At 43.0% G+C, this 12048-nt stretch overlaps 3 protein-coding genes across 3 annotated transcripts; all 3 read left to right on the top strand.

The window, feature by feature from the left end:
- Positions 1-2000: 2000 nt before the first annotated feature.
- Positions 2001-3871, top strand: LOC120840806. Its single transcript, XM_040211529.1, has 2 exons — positions 2001-2059; positions 2768-3871. Exons 1-2 carry the CDS (start codon positions 2049-2051, stop codon positions 3855-3857), a joined length of 1101 nt encoding a protein of 366 aa, XP_040067463.1. The 5' UTR covers positions 2001-2048; the 3' UTR covers positions 3858-3871.
- Positions 3872-4222: 351 nt separating this feature from the next.
- LOC120840812 lies at positions 4223-6240 on the top strand. Its single transcript, XM_040211538.2, has 7 exons — positions 4223-4471; positions 4585-4620; positions 4695-4772; positions 4828-4902; positions 5017-5088; positions 5928-5999; positions 6113-6240. Exons 1-7 carry the CDS (start codon positions 4249-4251, stop codon positions 6238-6240), a joined length of 684 nt encoding a protein of 227 aa, XP_040067472.2. The 5' UTR covers positions 4223-4248.
- A 1048-nt stretch (positions 6241-7288) lies between these two features.
- On the top strand, positions 7289-10115 carry LOC121046763. The gene is made up of 3 exons (XM_040501348.1): positions 7289-7495; positions 8118-8277; positions 9444-10115. Exons 1-3 carry the CDS (start codon positions 7295-7297, stop codon positions 9599-9601), a joined length of 519 nt encoding a protein of 172 aa, XP_040357282.1. The 5' UTR covers positions 7289-7294; the 3' UTR covers positions 9602-10115.
- The last annotated feature ends 1933 nt before the right edge of the window (positions 10116-12048 follow it).

Below are 12048 nucleotides of genomic sequence, written 5' to 3'. Positions count from 1 at the left end.
GCTTGCCGTACAGTCGGCGTACGCGCCCCTACAAATTGCACCGCCCTTTCTCCGCAATAAATGTGCCGGCGTGCAACCACGGCGAACGGAGGGAGCCAAAAACAGAAAAAGCGACCTATCGTATTTCTTGAGTCTTGTCGCCAACAGGATCACTCGCGTTGCTTCGCAGACACACCAAGAGCAAGAGCGATAGTAAAAAGCCTAAAGGCAGCTCTTTTAAATTCTCAGGCACACAAGAACAAAAATTATGTTAAAAAATGAACCGCTTTAAATACATTCGAAAGCGGAACTATGGCGAAACCGAAACGGTCCTAAAACTCGGTTAGTTTCTATTTTTAATTTCACATTAATCATTTTTATACCATATATTTATATATTTTTACAAATTATTTTTTTTTAAAAATAAAACATAGATAATTACATTAGTGAAATTAAGTAATTCAGGCAGAGCTTTCAATCGCCACCGCTGTGCAATCATCATCATCATTAATAGCGTGCGCGCGGGAAAGCTGCAGCCCTACAGCCGACTACAGCCCGGAGTCCGGAGTGCTGCCGTGCTGCCGTGCTGCCGTGCTACCGTGCTACTGTGCTACTGTGCTACTGCGCTAACCTGACAACTCACTAGCCACCATGGCTGGAGGAAGTAAGTATGATTTAACGTTTTGTTTGGAGCGACAGTCAGGATTTTTACCAAACCGGTCCCCTGATCCGCCACAGCGGTATTGAGGCTCGCGCTCCCCCTTTGAAGCAGCGCGCGGCCAGAGGGCTACCGCGCTCGCAATAGCCAACAGTAACGCTTTGCTAATACTCCGTATTATATGACATGACTTTAGGCCGAGTAATGAAAGTGTTACAACATTTCCATCGTTCGCAGAGCTTGGCTGTTGCAAGACAAGGCGAACCACTCGAAGATCGTAGATATGGACAATATGGCTGCTCTACCCAGAACAACAGCTTATCGGCGCGTTCGTCGTGCGGCGGAAAGCGATCTCAAACTTATACTGTCAGTTAGTAGAGAAAATGCAATGTGCTCAGCTGAAGGTTTGGATGAGGCTTCTGTAGAAAGGCCCGCTGGGTCGCCGGAACTAGTTGCAGGAGCGCCGCAAAAACACGCGGGATCGCCGGAACTAATTGCAGAACCATCACGTCTCTCGTATCAGCAAGATGTCCTGACAACGTGCTGTTTTTCTGAGACTGTGCCTGATACTCCGGAACCGGTCTTCGGTGCAAGCGCCATTCACTCGAGACGAGGCGTCCCTGTCGATTCGGAAGGCTTGCCTTACAGTCGTGAACACCATTTAGAAAGAGACAATCGAAGGAATGTCGAGTTGGATGAATTGTCTGAATCAGAGGAATCCGACGTTTCACGTTTCAAGGAAAAGCTGCGGCGGTGGAGCGTAGAGGGGGCTGTCCCTCATGATACCGTTACAAAGCTCCTGAAGATACTGCACTCGCATTCTTGTTTCTCAGACCTCCCAACATGTGCCAGGGCACTTTTGTCTACACCAAGAGTCACTGATAATGTGAGGCCCATGGATTCCGGCCATTACTGCCATTTAGGCTTGAGTGAGGGGCTCAGGGCAGCGCTGCAACCTGTGCGCAATATACCGGATCCAATAATCCTTCATGTGAATGTAGATGGACTACCATTGACGAAAAGCACGCGGGATCAGTTCTGGCCCATTCTCTGCCAAGCTGCTAACTGTGCAGGCAGTGACCCATTTCCAGTTGGTGTCTATCATGGCCAGTGTAAGGCTCTTCAGTCAAATGTCTTCCTTAGTCCGTTTGTGTCTGACCTGAAAGGTGTTCTCTCTGAAGGTGTTGCTATTGGCAACAGGGTCTTCCGAGTGCAAGTTGGAGCAATAATCTGCGACGCGCCTGCCAAGTCATACATTCTTGGCACCAAAGGGCACAGCGGCTACTTCAGTTGCTCAAAGTGCACGACTGAAGGAGAATTTGTGCGGGGACGAATGTGCTTCCCTGATCTTGATACTCCATTACGAACAAATGCTAGCTTTAGGCGTGCAGAGCAAGAGGACCACCACATCATGGAAACTATCTTAAGGGGGGACATGGGCCTAAATTTTAAATTTTTTTGAAAAAATTCATTTTTTAATTTTGACATTTTCAGTTTTAGGAACTAATTATACACCCTTACACCAAATTTGATAACCATACGCCAAATAGTTAAGTTGATATAAAATATTTTCAACACATTGTGAGGCAGTAACAAAGTAAAGGAGTTCAATGTTTGAATGCATTTTTCTCAGTTCCACTTTTTGCTGCAAATTTCATACGAAGGAATCTTTTGTTCGAAGGTGAAAGTATTCTGATACCACAATCAAGATGTTTCTGAACTGAAATTTACTCAGGAATTGGGCTATCTACTTCATTTTGTTTCAGGTTGTAGTCCTCAGTGATAAAAAACTAAGTTTTCAAAAAATGACAGAGGACAGATATGCATCTCATAGTTTGAGCTAATAACTCTTCCTGAAATATTTACATTTAAGTTATTAAAACTAGATAGCCCGAGGTCCTATATCCCCCACTTTATATTCAAGCAGTCAAAATGATGCTTAATAGCTTGATTTGCATATCATAGATTTCTTAATGAAAAGTGACACATCATCTTATGCAGGTATGTAAATTTGTCCCAGAGAGCTGAAAGTTTGCACAGTACACCTACATCTGAAGCTAAATCTCCCCTGCAAATTTCATTCTGATCACTTGAGTAGTTCAAAAGTTTGACCTCTAGCCAGTGTCCCCCCTTAAAAGAACTTCCCATAGATATTGTTGACCAGGTGCCACTTGACTATATGCACCTCATCTGTCTGGGTGTTGTGCGCAAGCTTGTACTCCTTTGGCTGAAAGGTGATAAAACCTACCGCATTGGAAGTGCATCAAGAGATTCTGTGTCAGGAGCTAACATTGAAATGAGGCACTATGTGCCATCAGACATGTCTCGGAAGCCACGCAGCTTGTCCGACATTGATAGGTGGAAAGCGTCAGAATTTCGCTTGCTTGTTCTTTACACGGGGCCAGCGGTGCTGAGGTCAAGGATCCCCAAGCCTCTGATGGACAACTTCATGACACTTCACTGTGCAGTCACCATACTTTGCAGCCCATTACTCTGTAGAGAGCACTTAGGGTATGCAGAAAGGCTCTTAAGGCATTTTGTTGAGACCTACATAACACTATATGGTAGACATGCAGTCTCTCACAATGTTCATGGCTTGATTCATGTGGCAAGCGACGTAAGAGTTCATGGACCTCTTCACAACTATAGTGCTTTCCCATTCGAAAATTACATGCGTAAACTCAAAAGCTATGTACGCAAACCAGAAAGGCCCTTGCAGCAAGTCTACAATCGAATCGTAGAAGAACGATTTTTGGTTGCATCTCCTGCTGTCAACACTGGAGAGTCGGCAGCATCGACTCCACCCGTCTCCTCTGTATTCCTTGGAGGAGAAAGTTTCAAGCTGACAGCAAGGCATGAAGGTCGACCATTGCCGCTCGGATGCATTGGACCTCAGTACAAGACCGTGACGTTTCCTGCTGGCATCACCATCAAAACAAACAAAAAAGACTGCACTTGCATGTTAAAAGACAAGAGTATCATCAAGGTTGAAAACATTGCACGCACTGCAGTGAACTATCAACCAGTGTTGGTTGGAAGGAGGTACCAGAGTCTAGAAGACCTTTACAGCTATCCCTGCAGTTCATCATTGCTGAACATCTTCCTTGCATCTGAACTGTCTGACATTCACTTCTGGCCACTTTCAGAAATTGCAGTGAAATGTGTGAGACTCCCATTGGCAAACAAATTTGCCGTTATTCCAATGGTGCACCTACAGTGAAATTTTTTTATGGCTGCTTGTTTATTAATAATCTTGTTTATGATATTGTTTGTAGATGAACTGGACAAGCTAGTTCGGTTTTAGTATGCTGCATTAAAGAGGGAAAAATAACTCGGTGGACATGCAAATGCTTGCCTTTCCTGCTTCGCTCAGGTGACAAGTTTGCTATTGTAGCATTTCCTGAAGAAGATCACAGCCTGGCCATTATTCACAAAACATGGCTCGTTGAAAGCACTGAAACGACATTTTGGCCTAAGAAAAAAAATCCTAACAAGCGTCGTCGAATGACAATCGAAGGCGTCAAACCACAAGACAGTTGGATGCAGGTCAAATGCCTGATCAAGGACTGGGCTGTAAATGCTTTTTTGCTCTAAATTCTTTCCAGTTCTCAATGCGTAAATTTCTTTCAGACACATATGAGAAGGCGCTGGAGAAACTTCAGGCTCTGGAGTATACGTCAGACTTCACTAGTGAAGAAGAGCTAGGTCGTGGCAAGCGAAAACGCCGTCCGACCTTTCCTTTTGACTATGATGACAGCACCGACACTACAGGTTCCGACGATGAATATGAACCACCAAAACCACCCACGCCACCCCAGCCACGGAAGAAAACAGGTATGGCATCGTGCATTGTTGGCGATGCTCTAGGACGGTTGAAAAAAATAATTCTTTGAAAACATCTAGTGTAACTTCAAACGGCTTACTACCAACTATTCCTCCTTTTCCAGGTGCCAACTTCTCTAAGTCACCTCTGCATCACTCTGGTGTGTATACCTTATGTCTCTTCAGTGCATGTTCAGGTACATGGATTGAGTAAGTGTGACTATTTCCTCTGCAGCCCTGTACGAAACTGTCACGTCCCAAGCCACATCCCAAGCACGTGCCCAGTCTTCACGCATGCAGCCACAGTACATAGGTAACTGCTTGTGCACAAGGTGAGTGTTCTGTAGATAATTTAATTTTGATTCCAGGTCTCGACAATGTCCAGCTTGTACACGCATCCCACACGAACAGGATGATGTCCCGCCCGAGCATCCAGCCTACAGGTAGATCTTGCAGCTAAAGTTATGTTTTATGGATTCGACTCCTTCCTTTCTCACACGCTCTTGAATTTCCTGTTAACATTTAGCATTTTGTAGAGAATCTGTTTTCAATTTCAGGTGATGACTTGGGTCCACCAGTGCACACACCATATGCGAACATTTTGCCCCATTCAAGTATCCAGCCCACAGGTAGATCTTACAGCGGAAGTTGCATTTGATGGATTTGACACATTTTTTTCTCGCATGTTCTCGGATTTTCTTTAAAGGAGCTGTGCAACGATTTTAACGTTGAAGGAATTGGCATTTTCTGCTTTTGATATTGTTCACTGTGTCACAAATGGCAGAAAACACACCTCTTTTCATCGCAATGTTGCGATTCCGCCGCGTAATAGCGAGGCAAAACTTGGAATATTTCCCGACCTGCAGCCACGAGCGGCGGCCATGAGAAACAAGCGGCGTGACGTCACTTGGGTCGTTGTAAGAAAGATAGCAAGTTGTGCGAATACCTGCTCGATAAAAGGTAACTCTTTTTACAAATCTTGTCGTTCCAACATATATATAAATGCGTCAACACCCTGGTATCATCGACAAAACTTTTATTATACGGAGTTTTAGTGGCGCCATCTATCCTAGGTCCACAAAACCGCGAACAGCCGCCAGAAGCCGGAGGGGGAGGGGGACAGCGCCACACTGGCAAGGACGGGTGGTCACGCGGTCGGCAGCGGATGAGTTCTCGCTGCTCGCTGATGGCTCTAAAGAGAGAACTTTTCCGGAACTCCGCGCCTACTCTAGTGACGTCACTGTGCACGTGACCCGGAAGACGATGCACGAGTTGAGAGGCGGCAAAAACCTGGATCTTTTTCATTTTTTTAAGTAAAAACTAGGGTATCCAGGCAAAATCTGTTTTCTGTAGTTCACTGCAGAAGTGTCAGGCATCAACTTCCACAATTATTTAAGCAAAGCCCTGAAATTGTTGCACAGCTCCTTTAACATTCGGCATTTTGTAAAAAAACTCTTTTTGGTTTCAGGTGTCCACAGCGTCCCCCCAGTGCACACTCTATACAGGAGCAGGACACCTCACTCAAGCATCCGGCCTGCAGGTATATCTTGCAGCTTAAGTGGCATTCAATAGATTTGACTCATTTCTTTCTCACCTTTTTTAAATATTTTTATAGCATTCAGCATTTTGTGCAAAATTGCTTGTCAATTTCAGGTGCCAATGATGTCCCTCTAGCGGTGGCAACACTGTGGCAGCAACACCACGGTGAGTTTTATTTTGTGAATGCTAAAGTTTTCATATCCTTCGAAATAACATCAAAGCTGAGAACTGTTATGTACTGACTGACAGACTGGCGCTTATCAGCTCGTGGCCACTCGAGGAGCGTGGGCACTGAGCGCCTGAGGCTCGGGGTGCGCGGGCTGACGAACGCCGGGCTCCGAATTGATTAAACCGATTTGACCAGTGGTCTCCTGTGAGCCGACTCGATGTAACAAGAACAGCATTTTATAAAATTTCAGATGCACCTGTAACCCCTATGAACATGTCTCACCCTGGCACTGGACGGGTAAACATAGATGCACAGGTGCCTGGTATGTAATATCGATTTAGATCTTCAATCAGAAACAAATTTTGCGATAGTGGTTTCTGGGCTTCTACTTCTTATGCTACGTGCATGACAAAGACGATTCGGAAAAGGTATTGTGTCTAGAAACGTTTTTTTCTAATGAGTGTGAGTTGTCGTGAGGGGCATGGCTTTCCTAAAACATACAATATATGTCAGGAGCAGTATTTATCTTAGTGTTTTTATTTAAAGAGGCACTAAGGTGGTTTCTGAATAAGATTGTTCTTGATGTTATTTTATAGGTGCCAGTTAATAAATATATCAAGTGCCAAATTACGAAACTGCCTATGTATCTCGAGGCAACAGAAATACATGCATACTATACACACTAGAGCAATGAAAACACTTGAATGTGTGGAGATTTTGACTGTTTGTACTATTATAGTTTGTTTTGAAAAGAAGTCCGATCCACACGTTCAGAAATCACGCCACTCGTTGGCTGCACGAAAAGCCATCGCTAGCAATTGGCTGACAAGCGCCCCTTGTTGGCTGCCTCACAATAATATTCATCTCAGAGAAGGGGGCGTGTAACAATCTTTAATCGTGTTTTTAGTAGGAAAATGGGCCACGCCTGATTGTGTAATTTCGGGTTTTCAGAACGCTTGGAGCACTTAGATTGAGTTATTGTCACTAAAGAACTCTCAGAAACTGCTTTCATACTCCTTTAACTTTGCTATATCACGGAGAGTTACTATTTCATGTTATGTCAACAGTTCTGCAATGAGGATGCTACTGTGGCTGCAAGCATCTCTGTTCTGTCCATTTCAGTGTTTATGGAAAGGATCCTGTTGGCACTGAATTCCATCAAGGTGACACAGCAGACTCACTCCGAGTACTTTAGCTTGCTGCTCAGAAACACCGAAGATGCCCCACTTGATCCAGAGGGCCTGCCGGACTTGCCTTTTTCTACAGTACAGGACTTCGTGCACTTCGACAAAGAGCTGGAGGTTGACAAGAGAGCAAGACTTCGTATGGTAAATGATGGTTATTCTAAACTAAGCTCTGTATTTTGCATCTATGCATGATTGAACTTTTTTTTTTGTTATGAGCAACTGTATTTTTGGAACTCCACCTTGTAAATATTCAGGTGATAAAGGTTTGCTTACCAGGTGCCAGAGTTCAGTTACAAGCATAGCTTATAATAGAACCTCATTAGATGCATGAACACAATTTCGTGTTAGTAATCACATTTCATGACTGAATTCCTGAACAGGTACTTCAGTGTTGTCAATAAATTCTTATTTTTTAAGTTTAGATATACCTAACTTTAATTTGCATCATGTGTATATGTCGGTCACTCTTACAGTACCGAGAAGGCGAGTCAAAATTGGGCGGAAATGATCTCATAGTGCCCATACTTCTAAGCATGTGGTTTTGTTTCTAAGATTTATGTGCATCCGTAGGGAAGATGTTCCTGCTATGCCATCAAAATCGATATCTCAACATAGCTATTAGAACTATGCTTATGAAACCACACTATGCTATGCTTATGAAACCACACTAAGATTGTGATATGCTTAAAATTCTAAATGAGTTAGTAGTTTAATGTTAGCCCATATTTCTGATCTGATTGCTGTTTTGATTCTTTTTTACCAGAGACAACACATGTTAGTTCAAGGAGGTGATACACCTAAAGAACGGACCACCCGAATTTTGAGAAGTATACTATCTTCAAGTGTCGCAGCCGAGTACAGCTGGTGTGGCGCCAAGGGAAAACACAAGTTTTCTGATCTCAACATCTGCAAGCTCCTGTGTAGTAAGTTAGATATCTGAACCTGCACAAGTGCAATTCTTAGTATGTACTGAAGTCTAATATAAAAGAATAGTGCAAAACCTTTTTGGAAAATTTGGTATATAACTTGATATAAGAGTGTAACAAATGAAATAATTAGAGCATATTTTCCAGTGTGTAAGTCACTTTTTTTTCCCAGTGTTACATTGATGTTCTTATACAGCAGAGCAGTTTATAACAGGCACCTGCACTTGTCCCGCCACCAACCACCGAAGAAAAAAAGACATGTTCTTATTTCTTTAAAATGGTACACAGTAACGGTCCTAGATCCACGAGACGTAGCCTTCAGGTACCGTGGATCGGCTTTTCCACATAATCAATGCCCGGGAATGTGATGGCTACCTGTAGAAGGGTTTTGTATCATTTCATAGATGCACGTTTCACTGACAACTTTTTATTGACACACATTTCATTGGCACTGCTTACACAAAGCACATGCCGCTGCATCATCTAGCTGTTCTGGCTACTTTGAGCACCAGTTTTTATTTAGAAGCAGTCCTTGCAACTAGTTTCTGTTCATGAGAGTAGTACCAGTTACTAGCATCTTGAGCTAGTCACTTACTATTTCGCCAGGTGGATTGCATTGGACTTTTGGCTTTATTTTGCTGATTCCGGCAAGCTAGGCCTTCTAACAGACCGCGTTGTGCACTGTCATCCCTTGCTTCACTCCGCTTGGGAGTTTAACATCCCCTCCGGCTCCCGCCTTTGGTGAGCCTGTTTGGAATCGCCAAAGGCTTAGCCGGCTAGGATAGTAATGGGGATGGCGGAAACAGAATGTCGGCAGAGAGGCTCCGCTTTATTACATGCCAACAACATCCAGGCCACCAAAGAAGTACATGCAAGGCTATGTCGCGAAGAAGAGGCTGTCGAAGGATCTGTCAATGAAATAGCATTCGATGAACTGATTGCTACTGCTGTAGAGTGACGCAGGCACATCAAAACAAATTTGCTTCAAGGGTTGTGTTTCTCATTTGGTTTGTTTGCAAGAATAATGAAATTGGTTCCTGCTTATGCATACTTCGCCTGAAGTTGTTGATATGGCAGTTAGCTTGACTGCATAATGCAGCTCACATTTTTTCTGCCAGTCTAAAATATCTTGCTGAACTTGACAACAACTTTTTTATATGCAGGCACCCTCACCTACCGTCAAAACTTGGAAGAAGCCAAGGCAACTAAGAAGGACATAGAAAAAGCAGGCATGTCGTGGCTCCGTCATGCTGCTGAGCGGGCAGCGGCAGAAAAAAAGTCCATGGGAAGGAAGGACGGCACACCATTTACACTAGACTAAGAGATCACTTCAACAGGGCAGCCCTTTGAAAGGAACTATGCAAGTCTGTTTCTTAACGTTTTGCACTACAATTTGCAACAGCGGTGCCCGCAGGGAGTGTGGTAATGTATCTGGAGAGCTACATTTTCAAAGAAACAACTTAATTGAGTAAAAGTTTAAAAGTCTGAATGCTTTTCTCTACATATGGTGTTTGCTTGCTTATGGCACACATCTGATTGTTGCAACAGCTGATAAACTGCAGCAGCAGTTCACAAATAAAATACTCGCATAGCATTTTTGGTTTGGAAAGACCGTCTGCTTTGACCGAGGGGGCCGTATGTCGGCTGTTTCACCAGCCAGACTTGTGACGTTAGGCGAATGCTGCAGATAAGGAGAAGACATTCCTATTTTTTAACTTTCTTCTCAGGTAAAGCCATTCATTGAAATTTGGATGGAAAATTTCACCACCTACGGATACCAGTGTCGTAAATTGTAGCACAGTACATTAAGACAACAATTTATACAGTTCCTTTGAAGTGCCTGTATGTAAGATGTGCACCAATTTTTTTTTGGCAATTCACTATCGATTCAATATTCTAACAGCCATTCTGGCATTTCAGTTTCGTGATACTTTATACAAGATGTGTTTGTCACACTTGTTTACACTACTCTTTTCTATGCAGTTCATGCATTTTTTCCTGTATTAAGCAAGTTCAGAGTCACTGATGTCACTTGCTTTTAGTATAAATTTAGCTATTCAGTGCTCGACTGCTATTGTAGACTTTGTGCATTATTTAATGTAGATGTCTGGTCTTGCTGACCTTGGTCACATGGCAATATTTTTTCTAGATTTTGCCAAAGTAACTCTTTTGCACGACTTGCATACAATCATTATACACTGTTGGCACCTAAGCTGAAAGGGGGTTAGTCATTTTTACTGGCATTACTGTCCTGCAACTTGCATTTTTAGTACTTGGCATGTACTGCTTCTATGCCTTGCCATAACTGTATTTCAGTTTTAGATAATGTGTTATTTTTTTTATAATTAACAACTCTAGTGCAATACTGTGATAACATATTCTATGTTTCTGCACTTCAAAGGAAATGTTTGAGTGATATGCAGAAGTAAGCATTCTAGTGAAATACTGTGATAATATGAGGGGGCATCAAATCGTTTCTGAACTGGCATCACTGAACAAAAACAAGTACAGCAGTGTGACACTTCCTGACAAGCTTGCAGTCTGTGCCGAAATTTACTGTGCAGGGCGAGAGTGATCTCTAGCTGTGCTTGTTTGTTCAGAAGGGATTTTGCAACTTTCTCACCGTGAAACACAAATGAAAAACTCGAACCACGTCCATACATCATTTTCTGTGAAAATTGAGAAGAACACATTAGAAACTCAGAAACTCCGTCAGCAAGCATTCAGTGACTGATCTAGGTTACACAAATCTGTGAGTGGCATGGACATTTTAAGTGAGGCTGAGAATGGCTTGAAAACAATGAATCAAGAGGATGCCCTCCAACAAACCTAACATTTAAAAATGCAGAAAAAATCCTCGTTAATTCAGTAACACTTTCTGAGAACGATTTCGGACATTGCTGAACAACTCAACATTATTTATGGTTCAGCAATATCCGAAATGCGCTTCCGACGGTCATCGTGAAATAACACATAGATTTTTTTTCGGCATTCTGAAATGTTATGTTTCTCGGAGGGCATTCTCTTCATCGTCTCCAAGGAATTCTTGGCCTTGCCTAAATGTCCATGCCACTCACTTATACATGTTTTTACTAAATCATGGTCACCAAATGCTTGGTGAGGAGTGTGTGGTATTTTGACATGTTCTTCCCAATTCTCACAGGAAATTTGGTGTAAACGTGCTGTTTGAGCTTTTTATTTGCCTTATGCGGTCAGAAAGTTGTGAAATACCTTTTAAACAAACAAGCATAGCTCGGAATTCATTTTGTCACCACACAGTGACTGGCAAGCCTGCTAGGAAGGGTCAGGTGTGTCGCACTGTGGTGCTGCATTTTCTTTTTGTTCAGTGGTGGCTGTTCAGATACTTATTGATGCCACCTCATATGTTTTTTCTCTGTCTTTGCTTTTTACATTGAAATAATAAAGGTTTATTTGTTTCGAGACTTGTGTGGTCTTATCCCACTGTAGTGTAAATTAGTACACCAGTATGAAAATATACAATGTCCTATATATGTCCTAATAAAGTCCAGGAAACATCCTTTCCTGGACATCCTGAGGACGTCCTTTGGCGTTTCACTTCGGATGTCTTCTGGACATTATTCGGACATCCGCAGGACGTCCCTAATGTCCCAGTCGGGACATCCTTTGGATGTCCAGCGGATGTCTGTGTGTTGTCTGGGGTATAGCGGGCTTCGGGACAATCGCTTTCTTGGCACCTCAAGGTCGGCGTAAATACGCGTGTACATTCGGCGATCCGATCTAGACAGA

This window comes from Ixodes scapularis, unplaced genomic scaffold, assembly GCF_016920785.2.
Source record: "Ixodes scapularis isolate PalLabHiFi unplaced genomic scaffold, ASM1692078v2 PGA_scaffold6__148_contigs__length_123643588, whole genome shotgun sequence".
NCBI classification, from domain to species: domain Eukaryota; kingdom Metazoa; phylum Arthropoda; class Arachnida; order Ixodida; family Ixodidae; genus Ixodes; species Ixodes scapularis.
Note: the sequence above shows the minus strand (reverse complement) of the source record. Positions and strands in the feature narration are given on the sequence as shown.